The sequence below is a fragment of the Globicephala melas genome, chromosome 15 (genome assembly GCF_963455315.2).
Source record: "Globicephala melas chromosome 15, mGloMel1.2, whole genome shotgun sequence".
NCBI classification, from domain to species: Eukaryota; Metazoa; Chordata; class Mammalia; order Artiodactyla; family Delphinidae; genus Globicephala; species Globicephala melas.
In genome coordinates this window covers 43,563,539-43,582,336 of record NC_083328.1, presented here as the reverse complement: position 1 = coordinate 43,582,336, position 18,798 = coordinate 43,563,539, and the positions used below count along the sequence as shown (strand labels likewise).

Genomic DNA, 18,798 nt, shown 5'->3' with positions numbered 1-18,798 from the left:
AAAGTGAGGACGGAGGGGACCTTAGAGCTTGTGTCCCCTGCATCAGTCATGGGGGCCCCACAGGTGTGTCCTGAAGCGTCTGGCCCTGGTGCTGGACCCCGGTGTGCCTGCCGTCCTGCTGACGGACGGGGTCAAGCAGGGGCTGAACTTGCTTGTGTTCACGAGAGGGCTGCCTTCAGGGGCCTTCAGAGTCGCGAATGAGTCCAGCCTCGCGTGGCACAGTGGCCGCCACTGCCCCTGAATTAGTGGCCGCAGAAATGGAGGCGGCTGTGGAATTATCGTGACTTTAATCGCCGCAGGAGTCAGAGGAACTTCACTTGGGGGTTCGCGTTTGTCACGTTTATGACAGCGAGCTAAGTCGCCGAATTTAATGCACATTTTCTGTTTCCTGTGAATTACCGAGTCGTTCTTTTAAAGGTGACAGCACGTTTGGCGCTGATCCGTAGTTGGACGAGGACGCCTGGGCTCACGGTGCAGGCGTCTGGGTCCCCTGCTCCCGCTTGGCCCAGCCTTGTGCCGCCTCCACTGCGAAGGCCTTCCCGCCTTCCCACCCACGGCGGTGCCCCCGCCCAGCAGGTCCCCCGCCCTGCCTCCCTGTCCGGGCCGAGCCGTGGGATCTGCTCCGTCCCTGCCCACCTACCTGCCCAGGCGCAGCTGCCGAGCCTCAGGCAGCAGAGAACGTGGGGGTGGGATGCGCAGAGGACAGCGCAGCTGGAGGTGGGGGGCCTTGGGGCTTTGGTCTTCAGTACGGTTCAGTGGCGAGGCCCCCCTGGGCTTTGTGGAGGGAAGGGGGCCTCCTGACTTCCCCGTTCTCCCCTTAGCAGGTCAAGCAGCAGGCATTGCTTCAAGGTGATCAGTTCTTTATTCAGGTTTATTCCTAACTATTCACCCAAGACATCACTGATGCCTGGTCCCTGCCCAGTGCAGGGACAGTTATTCAGATGGAAAGATGGCCCTCTGGGCTTTCCTCGAGGGCCTGGGATCTCAGGGCAGTGAGGTGGGAGGGCCCCTCGGGGTCGAGAACCCGTGTAATCCCCACTGGAGGACTCGCCCTGTCTGTGCAGACCCTGAATCTAGGTGCACAGCGTCGGGGAGACTAGTTAAGTTTGGAGGAGGCTTGATGTGTTCAATGCAGCCATCTGCCATTCTGCTCTCAGGAGATGGTTTCCCAGGGCCCGCGACAGCAGGGATGGAGCTGGGAGGCGGGAGTCAGTGACAGCGGAGGACGGGCACCTTGAAGCTCTGGAGCCAGGGGATGACCCAGACTTCAGAGTAGCAGCTCAGAGTCTGAAACGAGGGTGACCTGAGAGTCTCCCCTTCACGGAGGCTTCCCACCCCGCCAGGGTAACCTCACCCGCCGCAGAGGTGGGTTCCCAGTGCCACTGCCTCAGGCGTGTGTGTGTGTGTGTGTGTGTGTGTTTGTACACGTGTGTGCTTGTGTGCTCACGTGTCTGTGTGTGCGCCCACGCATGTGCATGTGTGTTTTCTTTACTGAAGAATTCACTCCCTGCCCTGACTTTATTTTGAAAAACTTCAAACCTACAGAAAAGTTGAAAGAATAATTCAAAAATATATACTCAACACATGTATTTACAGATTACCAGATTTTGCCACATCTGCTCTCCCCGTGTGTGTATATAAAATTTCTCAATTATGTACAAGTTTTCTTTTGCTCTCCTCCCACCCCCAAACCTGCAGTGTTTACTCCCTGGAGGTGTGCCTGTGGGAGCGAGGAGGGGTGTCGTTTGGGAAGTACTGGGGGGCTGCCTCTCGCTCTCCCGTGTCGGGGGTGGACGTGGGCGCTGCTCAGGGGTGGGGTCAGAACCTCGCAGGTAGAGCAGTGCCGAGGGTGATTTCCGAGGCTGCGGAGCTGGCTGGGGGGTGGCGAGCGGTGGGGAGGCCAGAGCCCTCTTACCTGCTTCAGGGTGCGGTTGGTCTGGAAGCTGCAGTCGTCCAGGCTCGAGTGCCTGGTCTTCTTGCAGCTGGTTCTGCTGATGTCCAGGTCCAGCATGAACTTCAGGCCCTTCACTATCTGAGGGGATAGAGGGCGGGCCTGGGTCACTGGGTCTAGGACATGGTGAGAGATGGGGTGAGCTGGGGGCCCACTTCCCTCCCCCCAGGCTTGGGCATGCACTCCTGCAGATGGTGGAGGCTGAAGACCCCAGTCCCCGGGTCTGGGCCCCTGGAGTCCTGACATTGGCTACTTATACCCATGCAGACCACCCTCCATGATAGGGACAGCATCCCGCCCTGAGAGTTTGCGGTTACCAAAGAGAAGAGACATAATAGAGTCACCCCCCCCCCCAGTCCTGTACCCAGGGGTGACCATTATCGTGAGTCAGCCTGTGGGGTGGTGTCGGGCAGCACACATCCTCGGGGCTGTGGGTCTCTCTCCCCAAGGCCAGCTCCCCGGTCAGTGACTGCGAAGCTTGCTGACCGGCTGCACCGGGCCCCTGCTTTTCGAGAGTGGCTGCGTCCTGTCACTGACTGTGTCCTGTACCCTCATTGACCTGTGTTCTCGGGACTCAGGACGAGCCAGGCCTGGCTGCCTCGTGGTGTCCCCGTGGGAGGGGGAGCACTAGGCTGCTCGTATGGGGCCGCTGAGAAGCGTGGGGACCTCGCAGGGTGTGACACTTCTGCAGGGACGGGGCAGTGGTTGGGGGACGTGGCCGCAAGTGCTTTGGGGTCGTGGAGCAGTGGCCTGCGGGCAGCCCGGCAGGCAGGCAGCCCTGAAGGTGGGCGGTGGGGCAGCTTGTGGCCCGTGGTAGCCGCCCTCGCCCGCCCTCCTCCCTGTGTGCTGTCCGGGAGGAGCCTGGTGCAGTGAGAGGCGGCGCCGGCCTCGGTGCCTGACTCTGGTGGCCCAGGTCCGGTTCTGGCCGCCTTGGGCAGTCCTGAGCCCAGACCCCACCTGGACGAGGGCTCTGCTGATGTGTGACTCCCGGAACAGGAAGGCGTCGTTGCTGCAGTTGTTGAAGCTCTCAGCGCTGTGTCTGGCTGCCTTAAGGACGTCCGGGTCGTTGGTCTTGATAGTCTTGGGAAATCCTGGCTTCACACCTGAGTTAAGGATCTTGGAACAAAAATCTGGATGAGAAGCAGAACCAGACAAGAACGTTAACTGGGGGGGGGGGGGGGGGGGGTCCTTGGTCCAGGGATCATGCCTCCCGCCTCTGCTCCCAGTGTGGTGCCCGGCCCACCCGGCCTGTTCTCCCCTCGCACGGCCGTGTACCCTGCCGGCCCGTCCATGTCTCACCCCCCGGTGCATCTGCCCTCCATCCCCGTGGTCGCCCCATCCTCAGCCAAGGGCCAGTGCGGTGGGCGGCGCAGAGGTGGGTAAGATGTGGTCCCGTCCTGTCCCTGCCCGCATGTGTCCCTGGGTTCTGTCCTTTCAGAACCCAGGTTGTTTCCAACAGTTACGGGAGCCTGGACACCCCTGCCCACCCTCAGGCCTGGAGCCTCTGTCAGGATGAGCCCTGGTGTTCCGAGAAGTCGGCCCTGGCCTATGAGGCCGCCCTCTGGCTTCGACCCCTCCGCTTGTCCCCAGCAAGTGGCCGAGGGGAAGTGCTCGAAGGCCGTCCTCCGCCCCCAGGACTCTCGACCGAATCCGCCCAGCTGCCAGGTCCCCGCGGCACCCGTGTGTTGCCTCCTTTGGGGTGTTTGGGCAGCAGGTGGGTGGTGGCTTTTCTAGTTGGTGGCTCAGGGGTGACTTGATTTCAAATTTATGTTTCTCAGTTTTGCTGCAGTGGTCACGGACTACTTTTATATTAAAATCTAAACTGAGGGGAGGGAGAATGGGAAGAGGGTTTAGGGTTGTAGATTACTTCTCTTTTCTAAGAATTCCCCAGATTTTCCTGAAATCATCTTGTGCCAGAAGTGACTCGGAGCTGACCCACCCCCTGGGGCCAGCTCAGCTGTTTTCTTTCACTGAGTCACGTGGAGAGTGGGGTCCGCGCCTCGTGCATGGCCTGCATCGGGGATCAGCTGCGTCCTGGCCAGTGTGGAGGGTCCACTGCCCTGCACTGCCCTGGAAGGTCACTCTGCCTCCCTTGGCCGTGACCTTGGGGAGCACCTGTGGTGCATTCAGTGGGGGTGGGGTCAGCACGTGGTGGACCCGCTGGAGCCACAGGAAGTAGAGACTCGTGAACGAGCTTCTGGGTGTTGCATGTAGAAAGGAGGGGTCAGTGCTGCCCGGGTCCCCTCCTCACGGGGTACTCGCTGGGACTGCAGACCCAGGGTGCTGGGTGTGGACCCCGCTGTATTGAGGACACACGGTTCCCTGGTTGTGAAGAAGTCTCGACTCATGGGAGGAAAACAGTGGTGTGAGGTCGGCAGTGCTTGGGGGTTTTGTTCCTCAGGGGCTGGACGGGGGTGTCCCACTGGAGACAGGGCCCCCCAGCTGAGGACCTTCACCTCAGCTGGGGGTTGGGGTCAGGGTCAGTGGCCTTGCTGGGCCGGGACCCAGGCACCTGGCAGGACGGCCCGTGTGCAGCTATGTGTCCAGGAGCCTCGGCCAGGGTCAGTCCAGAACGCTGGGACCTCTTCTGGGGGCCGGCCTGTACGTGGGTCACAGCAGAGGGTGAGACATGGTGGATGCCAGCTCAGCTCAACTCAGTGGAGAGGTCTTGCCAGGGTGTCAGTGAGCCCTTCAGCCCAGAGCGAGGTTTTCGGAGGAGGCTGGTTCCACCGTCCGCCGCCTGAGGTCTGCACAGAGCCCTCCTTAGAACTGGACATCTTCTGTGGCAGTGGGCACATGAGACCCCCACCGGGTGCGAGAACCAGGACGGCCAGAGCCGGCCCTATGCGGCCTCGCTGAGGGGTCTCCTCTCCAGTTGGGTGGAGCGGTAGAGGGGGCTCTGGCAGTGGGCAGAGGAGGCGTGGGTCTGGTCTGGGTAGAATCTGCAGAGGGCCCATGATCCTGGGGGTGAGCCGCTGGCGCTCATGACAGCCTGTTTGTAAGGGGGGCTGGCACTGCCCACCCAAGCGGGACCCCTCCTGGCAGGTGGGCCCCAGCTGGGTCCCTGGGTCGAGATGGAGCTCTGGATGGCTCTGTGAGGCCCCCTCAGCTGGGAGGCCTGCTCCACCCCCATGAGAGCTTCCCAGCAGGTGAGGTTGTCGCTCTTCCCCCACGAAGCTTTTGTCCCCAACGTCTCTGAGAGTCTCCTTTGCCATAGTCCGGCCCTCACATGACGTCCCCAAAGACTGGGCTGGGCCGTGGCTGAGGTCTCTGGACGCGGCAGCTGGGTTGGTCGGCTGGCTGGGCCCTGAGCCGTGGCTCTGACTCTGGTGCTTTGAGGGCTGCTGGCCTGCTGTTGACGACAGGAAGTCCAGTGTGTTTTTCTGTTTTGAAAACTGTTTGATTTCTGCTTGTCAGCATAGTCTGAACAGCAGACGGGAAGGACCACCTGGTGGACGGTCCAGTCGCCCATGTGTTTGTGGGTCTATATCCACGGCTATTTTTTCTTTGTACAAATTACATATATTGCTTTTTCTGATTATAAGCTTACTTGTTTGGTAGGAAACTTGAAAAACACAGAAAAGTACAACAGAAACATTAGAGCTCACTCTCAGTGTTGCAAAGGTAACCACTGCTACCTGTTTTTTAAATAAAGTATACTACATTTGATTTCGCTTGAACTTAACATGATTATAATAATGAAGTGAAACTAGGTGAGGCCAAACCTCTGATGATGTCTCTGCCAAACGTGTGATGTCGGTTCCTAAGCAATTTTGGTAAAGTTACAAAGAGGTTGTAGGAAACTTGAAGTTGGCTTATTTTTAACTACATTTCCTGAAATATAGGCTTCAGTTAAGTGAGGTTTCATCAGCAGAGTTATCTAAACAAACAGTAAAACCCCATTTTTAATTTTAAAAAGTTGAAAAGTCAAACCTATTTTCAGAGCGATTCTTCAGAACGTCCACAGGGCAAGGTTGGTGCAGAATAAGCCCAAAGAGGGGCTCTCCTTCTGGAAGAAGACAGGCAGCCGGGGGCCCTGGGCCCCAGCCAGCTAGCCCCCTCCCACCACCGCCAAGGGGTCCCCCCCCGGGCTGGCCGTGGTCCCATCTACAGGGAGGAAACAGGCCTCGAAGGAGTGCAGGGCGGGTTAAACCTAGGTGTGAAAGCTGTGCTCGTTTTCTCTCAAGAAGTATTTCTCAGTAGGTGCTGTGGGCAACTCCAGGTTGGGGGCAGGACAGTGATCTGGCAGAAGGGGCTCAAAGAGGGAGCTGGGGGTGGGGACCAGTTAGGAGGCGTGGAGATGGGCCAGGGGAGCAGAGAGCAGAGCACGAGGCAGACCTGACTGCCCTTAGCTTCAGGCTGGGTGCAGGGGCCACAGGGGGGGATCGTGAGTCACTCTGGTGGCAGGTGGTGGCCTGGTGACGTGGACTGAAAGGACAACCAGAAGGAGAGGTTGTGAGGAGGAACAAACACTCTTCATCACACACGCTGGGGTGGGGGAGGGCCGGGCGGCGCAGAGAAGTGAGGTTTCCGAATAAGCCGGACTCCCTCCCCCATCCCCTGCCAGGCAGGGCATGGAGGCTTAGGCCCAGAAAGGCACTGGGAAGAGGGAGGTGGGCAGACCCCTTGGTGAGGGGCGGGCTGAGTCAGGAAGGAGAGAAGAGGGCCCCTTACTGCTCTTGGGAGAGAAGTAGCTCTTCAGCTGGTCTTGAAAAAAATGACTCAAGACGGCAAGAGATTGGGCAAGAGATGGGGGGCCGGAGACTTGGGAAGATTAGGGTGACAAAAGCGCTGTGCTGGGTACTGACCGGGGGCTCCAGCCGCCCCCGGATGCACAGTTGTAAGAGCACCGGGTGAGCGCAGTGTGCAGGGGTGCGAGGCTTGGAGGGAGGACGGCAGAGGCCCAGCTTTCCTGGGGCCAGAGCAGACTCCCAGGGCAGAGATGCGAGCGCCTGTCGTCTCAGACCTGGGCGGTGGAGCTGGCCCTGGAACTGAGAGCGTGGGCAGGAACCAGTGCGGGACCTGCCCCTGGCAGATCCTTCCCACCTGCCCTGGCACAGCTGGGACTGCTCCAGGAGCCAGCACGGCTGGGGATCCTGCAGGCCCCTGGGCTGCTCAGGCTGCACCAGTGGACTCCCGGCCACCTGTTTCTGTGAAGTCACCCCAGGCCCCTTCGACACCCCCTGATTCAACCTGATACAAGGGAGTCAAGGAGTCTCTCCTCATGTGATCAGAATGGGAAGCAAAACGTCAAGGAAACATTCTGATGTTTCTTGCTGAAAAGTAACTTTCCATCTAAATCACAAGTGATTCCTACTCCAGCTCCTGTCCTGTCCTGTCCCTACACCCCCTTCTTCAGAACTAACACTGGCCCCACTGATTTCGGTGGCCAGGCTCTGCGCTTGCCCTCACCAGTTGGGGCACTCAGTTCCCTCCACCAGTGTGTGGGCACTTCACAAACATCGAGGGGCTCAAGGCAGATCCACAGTTGAGCAGGTGGGGCTGGAGCTTGGGGGACATGGTCAGCAGCCCTTTGGGTTGCGGCAACAGTTAACTGTTTCTGTGCAGGTTAAAGAGGATGGAGTCTGCCCTCCAATTACCACCAAACATGCAGCAAATGTCCCAGGAGAGGACAGTAACTTCCTGACAAAGAACAGCTGGTAAAATGAGTCAGCAGCAAATGTTTTTGGTAAACATCCCTCAACTTGCTTTTCTGAAAAATGAAGCCGTGGGATGATGTCCTGTAGGAGGCGCTGGAGCCTGGGACGCTGGCTGTGATTCCAGGGGTGCTGGGCCCTTTGGAGAGTCCAGTGCCTCAGGCCGCGCAGCCCCTCCCTCCCTGGTGTGGAAGGGAGAGGGGGCTGCTCAGGCAGCTGAGGCTCCCCACCCCTTCCTGTTTCAGGAGTGTCCTGTGTGTGGCTGGGAGGTGGGGAGACCCTAGAAGGGAGCCAGGGTGCCCAGGAGCCAAACACTGAGGCCACCACTGGAGGCTGCCCCACCGTGTCCCTGCTGGTCTCCTCGTGGTGGCTGCTTCCCTGCCAGCATCACGGGGCCCTTGTCATGTCACGGGCGGGGTCCTGGAGGGCTGTGCCCAGAGAGCGGGGTGCTGGTGTCCACTGCCCACCTGGAGGTTCACTCCGAGCCTCGCCCCCTCACGTGACACCAGAACTCAGTGTGCTGGTGGTTGCCCTTAATTCCGTGGGGCCACACCCACCCGGCTGTGCTCTGGGGGCTCTGACTAATGAGTAGCCCCGTTGTTTTGAGAGCATAGGTGTCCCCCGGCACAAACAAGATGCTGGTTAGCCCCCGCCTTAATCCACTGGGACATGCCCAGAGTGAGTCCCAAGTCTGCCTCAAAGGCTGCTCGGCCTTCCTGAGCCTCCGTGTCCCCATCTGTATAATGGGGTGATGATGGCGCCAACCCCACAGGGTTGTGGTGGGGATACAGGAGACCATCCGCAGGAAGATCTTGTCGATAAAGGACATGCCATGGTGTCATGATTATCAAATATGGGAAATGGCTGCAGTGGCGCTCTGAGGGCAAATGGGTGTCCCCACTGGAAAAAAGAAACCTCAAAACGCAGAGGGTGGGTCACTGGCCCTCATGCCGAGATGCAGCAGTTCCCCCCCACCCCCCACCCTGGGATGCAGGCCGGCGTGGGCCTCCCTTGTGGTGGGTGGTCTCCGGGTCCTGCCACTGGTGACGATGGCTGCTGGACCCCAGACCCTGCCAGGCGGCCTGTGATGGGAAGATGGGCCCCTGTGAGCCCGACTGGGAGGGCTTCCCAGGAGAGATGAGAGTCAGGTTGAAAAAGGGCTTCCATTTTCAACTGAAGGAATAGTGGCTGAAGAAATCCATGTAGCAATTTCCTAGGTTCTGAAGGGCTTGGGGAGGGAGGCTGCCGGGGTCAGGTCAGCGTAGTTGAGCGCCAGGGGCAGGGAGAAGCCAGGTACCCAGGTGGCGACACTTGGGGCCCCTGTCCTCCCACCACGGAAGGCTCTAGGATCTGTTCTTAGAGGAAGGCCGTGGGGCTGAGGGGCGGACTCGGGTCTGGGGCCGAGCTGTCTCTTCTCGACCCCCAGACAGGGGCCTCCAAGCCACTCACTCGAGCCCGAGGCCCTCGCTGGGGCCGTCACCTCTCACCTGGAGGCAGCAGAAAGGATCTGTGTGGCGTAGGGGCTGCGGCCAGCAGAGGCTCAGGAGCAGGGGTGCGGGTGGGCAGCTGCCCCCCACCCCAGGCCCGGGGCATTGCCTTCCGTGGGCCACCGCAGCCAGGCGCCTCCAGGGCCTGAGGGGTGCAGTGGTTTACCCATTTCATGGACAGTGAGACTGAGGTTCAGAGAGGCTCCAGGTCCCAAGGCCTCTGCATGTGGCTTGGACTCTGGACCCTCCTCCATCTGGGCTGTGGGGCTGAGAGCAGGCCTGATGGGGGAGGGCCAGGCCAGCCAGAGGGCTGTGTCAAGGGCAGGCAGTCTTCCACTTCCCGAGGGGGCAGGTGCGGGACTGGGTTGGAGAGGGTTTGGTCCAGCACCAAACCCCAGCAGAGGGGAGGCAGTCCTGCCAAGGGAAGGCGGCCAGCGTCCAGCACCTCCTGGGCCAGGATTCCCCACACAATCCTGCTCTGCCCCGCTTGTTAGGGGAGGGAATGAGGCCGGCAGAAGCAGCTTAGGAAAGCGGGACAGAGGGCACGAACGTTACATCCCAGTGCGGTGGAGATGTCAGGCCCCTCACTCAGGCTTTCTGAGGGAGTCACTTCCCTGGCCTGAACGTCCAGCCACTTCCCTGGCGTGGCCTCCTCGGTTGGGCACTAAGGGGGCCCAGGAGGACAGACAGCTCCCGGAGGAGAGGACCTGTGAGGCTTCATGGTGTGAGCTAAGACCGCGGCTGGGGGAGGGGACAGAGGCAGGATGTCCCGTCCTCATGGTACGTGAGATGGTCCTGAGGTGTCACCCACTTCCGAGGCTGTGACCTCCAGGGACTGAGAGGCTCAGGCTGTCCCCTGGGCACCTGCCTGGGCACCCCAGACCTGGTCACCCGTGGCCAGGCTCCAGACCTCTTCAAAGAGGGAGGAGGGCAAAGACCAGTCGCTACCTGGGGGCTGTATCCTCCACCTCCCGCTGGTCACTTCAGCCCCGGCTACCAGCTTCCTCGTGCGCATGGGGCAGGTGCTCACGGGCTGTGTTACTGGGCAAGTCGCCTAACCTCTCTGTGCCTCATTTCCTGGCCTACAGGTGGCGGCTCCCCTCGCCCTCCCCCCAGCTCTGGCCTGGCTGGAAGGATGAAGACTTAGGTTCCCCCGAGCCAAGTCACAGGGCAGCAGCAGAGGCAGGAAGCGTGCACCATCAAATAGAAACGGCCTGACTGCTGCCCTGTGCGCTGTCTCCGTGGAGGGGCCGTGGCGGGCCTCCGTTGGCTACTTGCAGACCCCTGGAGCGGTGGGGGACAGAAGGCACGTCCCCGGTCCCCAGACCTCCCCAGTCCCCCTCTGCCGAAGCTTGCTCCCCACAAAGGCAGCTGCTGTGAGGTCCCCTGGAACGTGCCTTGGGAACGGGGTTGGGGGTCAAGCTCACGGCGCCTGGACGGTGGGGAGGTCCCCTCTTACCTTGCGAAGGGTCCCCCGTGGCACCCAGGACGAGGCCACAGACGACCAGCAGTACGCCGGCAGGATGCATGGCTGCACGCAGGGCTGTGCTGAGCAGGGGCGCCGGCAGCGAGGTGCTGGGGGAGCCCCGCCCCGCGAACCGCCTGCCTGGGGTGCGGGTGGTGGTTTCTTGCTATTCATCTCCACATCTAGCAGCTACAAGCTCAACCGCTTCCTTTCTAAAAGTTTCCAAACAGCGATTATTTGCAGGGGAGGGAAGAGGTGATAGCTGTGAGCAAAACTTTTGCGATTTTCTACCCTTGAAACGCACAGAAGAGACGTTGCAGCAGAAAAATGAGCAGAGATTTTCAGAAGCACACGCACTTGGGGTTCCTTCTCCAAAGGGTACGCTCCTCAGGCCTAGATTCTGGGGTCTGACTGGCCCCCTGCAGGAGACTGTCCTCCTGCTGGCATGAATTAGGTGACTTTCCCTGGGAAGTAGCAGGAAAACAGGGTGCAGACTGCAGTTCAGAGGATGAACTTCGCCAGGCCTGGAACCGGGTGAGGAACAGCGTTTGCTGAAGAGTGATGGATTCTTGAACCTTTTTGGCTCAGAGCTGGCAAAGGAGAGGAACAGTGTCTGGGCTAGAGGTCCCGGCGCTCTGCTCAACCTCTAGACCAGGCCCACGGTTAGGAGTGAGAGCTCTGGAGCCAAGAGGCTTGAGGCTCTACCTCTGAACACCTGGCTCACCTTGGGCGGGGGTCTCCAAGCCTCAGTTCCTCAGGTTATGCTGAGGATTTGGGGATGTCGTGAATGTAAACGGCCACTGTGCCTGCGCCCTCCACCAGGCATGGCAAGGAGTTGGGCTTCCCCTGTGCTCACGGCTTGACCCTGCAGTACCTCGGGAGCCGGCGGTCACTCCTGCATGTCCTCAGTGCGGTGGCTCATTCCCACTTTCAGAAGTTCCGGGGGTTGGGGAGCTCAGAGTGGTTACGGGACCTGCCTGTCACTGCACTGTCTCTGGCCCTCGGCCCTGTTGTCCGTGAATGTGGGTGATGGTGCACCTCACCGCCCAGGCCTGGGGGCGAGCAGAGGCCCAGAGAGGAGGAAGGAACTGGGGTTAGAGCAGCGTTACGGGCCCCCGGGGAAGTGTGCATGTGTGCGCTGTGTACATGTGTCATGTGTATGCGTGTGCATCCAGTCTTTACATGTGTCTGAATGTGAACATGTGGAAGTGTGTTTTTCTGAGTGTGAATGAAAGGTGTGTATGTGCTTACACGCAGATGTGTATAAGTCTGTGTGTGTTTTGTATATATGTTGTGATGTTGATTTTATGTGTCCACTGGGCCACTGAGGGCCCGGACACTTGGTCAAACATGATCCCATGTGTGTCCACGAGGAGTGTTTCTGGAGGAGATCAGTGCTGGAGCCAGTAAACTTACTAAGGCACCCGGCCCTCCTGCGTGGTGGGCCTTGTCCATTCAGTCGAAGGCCTGAATAGAACTAAGCCCAGGAACTAAGAATCCTCTCTGCCTGCCTATCTTCCAGCTGGGACATCGGTCTTCTCCAGCCTTCAGACTCAGACTCAGACTGTCCTAGGTCTGGACTTCTCAGCCTCCTTAATCCCATGAGCCAATTCCTTGTGATAAATGTCTTCATACATACACACACCCTACTGCCTTTGTTTTTCTGGAGACCACTGACCCATACATTTGTGCAGGTGTCTGTGCCTGTATGTATCTGTGTGTGAGAGTGTACATTGCTTTCGAGTCTGTGTGTTCATATGTGTCTGTGTCTCTGTGTCTCTGTGCATGTGTGTGACTGTAGGTGTGTACGTGCACTATTTCTGCCTCATCCTCGGCCTGCTGAGGGTTGTGGGCTCTGCACTGAGCCCCACTCATTCATTGGCGGGTCTGTTCATCACTCACCCTTCCTGCCACCCCTTCCTGCTTGAAATGTGGTCCCCTGCCCAGTGCCCAGTCAGCACTCCCTGGGCCCTTGATGGAAATGCAGCTTCTCAGGCTCTGCCCGTGATCAGGCTCTATGAGTGGGGCCCAGGAATCTGTTTTCACAACCCCCCCAGGAGACTTTTTCTTTTGGCCTCCACGCTGTGCCCCCTGCTGGTTGGCTGGAGCCGTCCAGTTCTCAGGCTGTTCTCCCCCCACCCCTGCCCGCCCCCCGAGGAGCGAACCGGACACCTGAGCCGTCCTGCTGCTTCCAGGTCCCGAGCTTCCTGCCTTGTGCAGCCCGTCTTGGCCACAGCCGGGCTCAGGGAGCCTGGGGCTCCGCCAGAAGTGTTGCTGCATTCGTTCTGATGACAGCCGCGGTGTTGGTGAGAGGGCATGTTCCAGCACTTGCTGTGTGCCGGGCACTTTTCTCAAATCCCCACACACCATTTGACAGTTGAGGAAACTGAGGCACAAGGGGGTGAGAAGTTGCGGGAAGTTCTGCAGAGTTGGGGCCCAGGCCCAGCGCTGTGGTCCCGGCCGCTGCCCTGCACTCCTTGCCCCCCGTCCCCCCTGCCCCCGGCCTGGGGCCCCAAGCCTGGGGCTGTCCGTGCCGGCCACGCTGGCACCGGCCAGCCTGCAGATGCCAGCTTGGCCATGGGGGTCCCCGATGGTGGCCCGAGTGAGCCGACATCCTGTCCAGCACGACTGTTGGCAAAAGCATCAGCGAGCCCTGCAGAGCAGGAGTGTGGGAGGCCTTGGAAGGAGCCTAGGGTTGTGTGTGTGTGTGTGTGACTTTTGTGCACCCAAACAATGTACAGAAGAAGCACAAAAAAACTGGTTGTCCCAGGAGAGGATTGCCCGATGGGCTTCTGAGACCTTAACGTCCTGCGTGTACTTTATTTTCTAAAGTCCACGGTGGTTGTCCGAGTGGAGGGGTAGGAATGTGCTTTTTTGGTCTGCGAAGAGCTGCTGGGTGGCGAGCAGACTTTGTCCACACGGTGGCGCCGTGATCCAAGAAACGAGCAGGTCTCGCCCGGCGTTTCCCACGCTGGGGGCTGGGGGCTTCCTCCTCTGCTCTGGGAACCCCCCTGCTTCTGTCGCTACATCTGCTGTACTGGTGATGGATTTCAGCAGTCCTGGGCCCTCTCTGGGGAAATACAGTTCTCAGTGGGGTGGGAGGGACCCTGCAAATCTTCGGCCTGGGGGCTCTTCACTCTCCCCAGGCTGGGCCTCCTCCTGGGGGATCTTGGTGCTTGTGCGGGTGGGGTTCCTGCACCCAGTGCCGCCTGCAACCATCCGTCATGATCACACATTCTGCACGTGGGGGGCTGCATGTGTCGGCATGTCCATCTCCATGGGGTCTGGGGCATCCCTGGGAAGAGCCACAGGCTGGGCCTGGAATCACCCTAAGATGCTGGTGCCGCGTCTGGACTTGGTCTCAGCGGGGCTGTTGGTGTAGTGGCCCCTGGAGTGGCAGGTGACAAACCCCTGGATCAAACCTACCCTGAAGCTCATGTGCTGCTAGATTTTCCAGTTATGAGTTCCCATCCAGTCTCTTGCTGCTTAAGACCATTCTAGTTGGATTTTCTAGGTTTGTTTTCCTTTCCCTCAGCATAAAAGGCCCCAACTGACAGATGGGAAACAAGTTTGTGGCTGGGTCGGTATCAGGGGTATGTGCTTGCCAGTTGGGAGGCTGAAGAAGTTGGTAATGCTATTGACCAGGAGAACTGAGAACCTTTCCGGTGGTGACGGGAGCCTGGATCCACAGGTGGAGCTGAACTCACGTGCCACAGGCACAGTGGGGCTTGGTTCCTAGATACTGCACACAACCTGCCTTACCTGTCTCAGTGCTGTGGCTTCTGCCCAGAGGTCACGTAAAGGCCTGGCCTGGCTTCTGACACCCGTTACCTAAGGTTGCCAGTTAAAATACAGGGCACCCTGTAAACTTGAATTTCAGAGAAACAACAAATAAATTTTTAGTATAAGTATATCCTAAATATCGCATGGGATGTACTTATACTGAAATCATTCATTCTATAAAGTCCAAATTTTGTGTATTTTTATGTGCTAAACCTGGCAGCCCAACCCTTGCTTGGTCTGGTGACCTGGCTGGAAGGACAGAGTTGCCAGCTCTTTACACGTGATTCTTCTGTGTGGATCCGGGGGCTCTCAGCTCAGGGCCCTGGTGGGTCAGCCTGACCGCACCGGCCAGCCCTGGGTCCTGGTTTGGAGCAGCACCTGGTGTGACGGGACGGGACGAGATTCCGCTGCTCCTCTTGCCCTTACGCTTTGCGGGTAAGAAGCGTCCTCAGGGGCCCTGATACTTGCTCGCCTGGGTGGGCTGGATGCTGCCCCTCACCTGGGGACTCCACGAGGGCGGGGCTGCTTGGCCTCCCGCTGTGTCACCCAGACAGCGACTCACGACATCACGTTGCAGCAGCGGCTTCTCATGGAGACTGGAGCTCAGCCTGCACAGCTGTCTCTACTGCCCTGAGGGGGGCTGAGGCCCGGGCCTGGGACCAGGGGGCTAGCCTGGAGGGGCTGAGGGAGCGGCTGCCCCCTCTGCTGACTGCTTGGTGGGCACAGGGCGCTGCCAGCCCCACGGCGGGACCTTGGTGCTCATCCTCCAGCCGAGGGGAGGGTCATGCCCTTTCCCAGGGGCAGCCTGAACCCCCGGGGCTCCAGGCAGCACCTCTGCGCAGGCCCAGCGCCGCTCCAGAGTTCCGGCTGCCCTCGTGCCCCAGCAGGCCCCCGCTCTCCCAGCACCACCTTGTTTGCTCCCCAGGTACTCATCCCTACTATCTCCACAGAAGGGATATTTAAGTTGAGCTCTGATGACGGGGTAGGAGTTTTATTGGCAGGAAAGCAGGGGGTGAAAGCAGAGGTAGCATCGTGAGCAGAGGCTGGTGGGGGTCGGGCGCCTCGTCAGGACGCTGTGCTGTGCTGGCCCAGCCTCATCGTGTGGTCCTGGACCTCTGGGTCCTTCTTGGGGCCACCTGAGCCTAGGAAGGTTTGCTCAAGGGGAGCAAGTGCTGGCGCCGACAGCAAGCTTGGCTCTGCCGCTGCCAGCCAGGCCCTTGTCCAGTGGCTCTTGAAGCCTCACGCTGCAGGACAGTGGCAGTAGAGTGACCTATGACCTGGCATTGGAGAGCCAAGGGCCGTGTGCAGAGTTAGACTCTATGTCCACTTGTATCGTCCCCACCCGCCTGCTGAGTTTCCATGGGCTGCATTCTCTTCGGGTGGGTTTTACAGCCAAGGGCTGTCAGGGTCTGGAGTTGGGGCTCTGGAAACTCCTGGAAATTCTGGAACTGGACGATGAGGAAGAAAAGGCTCAGGGCAGCACGTCAGGTGCTGGAACCTGCTGTGACCCCAGCACAGGGACACGGGCTGCTGACCGCCGAGGCGAGGCAGCTCTCTGACCTGTTTTCCCCCTTCACATCTTTCTTTCTGACTAAAGCTGCGTTTTCTGCTCTTAAGGCTTCACGTGATTACATTTAGCCCCCTGCCATACCCCTGTATTCTGGGTAATCACCCCACCTCGAGGTCCTTCCTCACGTCTGCAGCGGCCCTTTTCCCTGAAGAGTACCATAGTCACAGGTTTCAGGCTTAGGATGTGGGCATCTCTGGGGCCATTGTTGCGTCTGCTCCAGGGGGTGTCAGGAAGAGGAGGGCCCTGCAAGATGGTGGGCCAGGAGCTGCTGAGGCCTCTGGGGGCCTCGGCTCAGCTGTCTCACAGACCGCCTACCTCATCTTCCTCCTCAGGAAGGTCTCACGCTGAGTACCGCCCCTCCAGCAGACCTGAGACAGTGGCTGGAGCACTTGGCATACGGGGGGGGGGGTCCCAGTGAGACACGTGCACTCGTGGGCAACAGCCAGACCACACGTGACCATGGCACCCTGCCCACTCCCTGCTGCACCTGCCCAGGAAGCCAGACCACAGCCTCTGCTGCAATCATCCCAACGGTCAGGCTTGGTCAGGAACTGCCAGCTTCCCTAATTTTTGTCCGCGTGTTCAACTTAGCATCAACAAGAGAAGAAAGCCGAATGTACCCCCTGCCAGGCCCGCGGGATGCCCCGCTTCTAGTTGCCTGCTTCCAGCCTCCCCCGTCCCCCTCCCTGGCCTGCACGCCCGTCTCTGCCACGCGCCAGTGGCTGAGTTCCCTTGCTGTCTCACGCTCTGAATAGGGGAGATAGCTTTTGCTTGTTCTCCTATGGGTGGTGCTTGTTTATTTCCACGCTGGGAGACGTGGGTGGGCAGTGGGACGGGGACACAGCCTGTACAGGTGGGTTAACGCACAGGTTCTTGCTGGGCGGCTGGGGATCTCAGAGCCAGGCCCCTGGAGGTTGGGGAGGTGCTGGGTGGTGGGCTGAGAGCAGCCCTCAGGGCGTCTGGAGAGAACCCTCAGGCAGAGGTGGCACTCACAGTGTCCCCCCAGTAGCATGGCCATCCCACCAGGCACTGCGATGTGGGCAGGGCACTGAGAGCACCTGCCTCCGACCTCCGGCAGCTTCCAGGTGGGGTCCTGGTTCCTACGGAGGCCTCTCATTAGAATAGCCCCACAAACTTGGCAAAAATGCAGACTGTTTGTTCCTGAGTGAACACTCACTCTGTGGATCTGGGTGTGGGGCTGGGAATGAGCATCTTCAAAGCTCCTGGGGGCCCAGCTAGACCTTGGAGCGCAGCTGGGTCTCCGCAAGAGCTCAGGCAGACACACCGCCCGCCCCACGGCCCAGGTTTGTCTTCCTCCCTGCGTCCCTCCTCGTTTCACAGAATGATTGCGGATTTAAATGCACAAAGATGGTATCAACTACAAATTGGCACTTGTCGTTGGCACCTGCCACCTACTTCTACAAGGATTAAATCAGGTGCTGCTGCAGCTGCTGACTTTCAACACCCCCCTGAAAGGAGCTCGGGTGGAGAGCAGAAATGAGGCACTCTGCTCTGGGAAAAACTGGCAGAACAGGTCTGCAGATACATATTTTCAGGAGCAGATTTTATGAGCCCAATTCTTGTATCTCCTCCTATCTAGATAAGCACTGAAATCCTTCATGGTGATGACTGCTGCTCGTGACTAGCAGAAACCTTCTGTAAAAAAATACGTGTTTGATTGCATGTACTCCCCTTGAATGAAAATCACACATATACGGACCTTCCCTCCACCTCTTTGGAGCAGTTTCTCAGAGCTATCTGAAATGCTGTCTCCCGGGCTGCAGTCCTCATTTTGCCCCAAATAAAACTTAGCTCACAACTCTCACATTGTGCATTTTTTTTTAAGTCGACAGTGGCTTCTCTGCCTCGGTCCCCCTTGGCATCTGACGTCCCATTTATTGCTGTTAATTAGGTACCTGGGCGAACCTTCCCTCGGGCATCTGTAACTCTTGGGCCTCGTTCGTTTGGCTCCACGCTGATGTGGATAACCCATTTCACTGGCTTTCCTTCTGCCATTAGTTTCCGTAGCCCTCGTGTAAAATTTCCAGATTGTAATTTCCCGACTCCAAGTTGTGTGGTGAGCTAGGGTTGGTTTCACCGCCTCCCTTGCCTTTGTCCCATCCTTGGTGAATTTTTAATTGTGCAGGTGAATCTGCTGAGGTGTTTACCCTCCTGAAACCCCTGGGACCAGCCCGAACCAGGGATGGCTGGACTTACATGTTGTGTGTGTGGTGGGTGCAGGTGTCACAGAACCACGAATCCAGGGTCAAAGGGACAGTCATGAAAGTCGGTTCTCACTTGATTCTTCCACAACATTTTAGTAGAAAAATTTTCAAGCTTTTTCAGAAAAGTTGAATGAATTGTTCTGTGGACATTCACAAGCCACCCCCTAGATGCCACAGTTAACTTTTTCTACATTGCTCCATCCATCCATCATCCATCCATCCATCCATCATCTATCCATCCATCCATCCATCCATCCATCCATGATCCATCCATCCACCATCCATCGTCCATCCATCTATCCATCCATCCATGATCCATCCATCCACCATCCATCGTCCATCCATCTATCCATCCATCCATCCATCCATCATCCATCCATCATCCATCATCCATCCATCATCCGTCCCTCCATCATCCTTCATCCATCCATCCATTCATCCACCCATCATCCCTCAGTTCCTCTTGCTGTTTTTGCACATTAATTACAAAGTAGCTGCACTTCAGTTGATGTTGAATCCTGGGGACCCCATGCTGCCCAGTGACCACGTGGCCTCAGTTTAAATTCCCCTGGAAACAGGAAACCTGCTGCCTGCTGCAGCCCAGTTCCACCGCTCCAGGTGAACCAGGTTCCCTTCTGTGCCAGGGGCCCAGTGACAGGC

The 18,798-nt window shown here is 58.6% G+C and overlaps 1 protein-coding gene across 1 annotated transcript; it reads right to left on the bottom strand.

Annotated features, from left to right (window-relative positions):
- Nucleotides 1-872: 872 nt before the first annotated feature.
- On the bottom strand, nucleotides 873-10,720 carry CST7 (cystatin F). Its single transcript, XM_030872501.3, has 4 exons — nucleotides 10,555-10,720; nucleotides 2,909-3,081; nucleotides 1,916-2,032; nucleotides 873-1,287 (listed from the first exon to the last, which is right to left on the bottom strand). The coding sequence occupies exons 1-4, from the start codon at nucleotides 10,622-10,624 to the stop codon at nucleotides 1,210-1,212; spliced, it is 438 nt and encodes a 145-aa protein (XP_030728361.1). The 5' UTR covers nucleotides 10,625-10,720; the 3' UTR covers nucleotides 873-1,209.
- Between the last annotated feature and the right edge of the window lie 8,078 nt (nucleotides 10,721-18,798).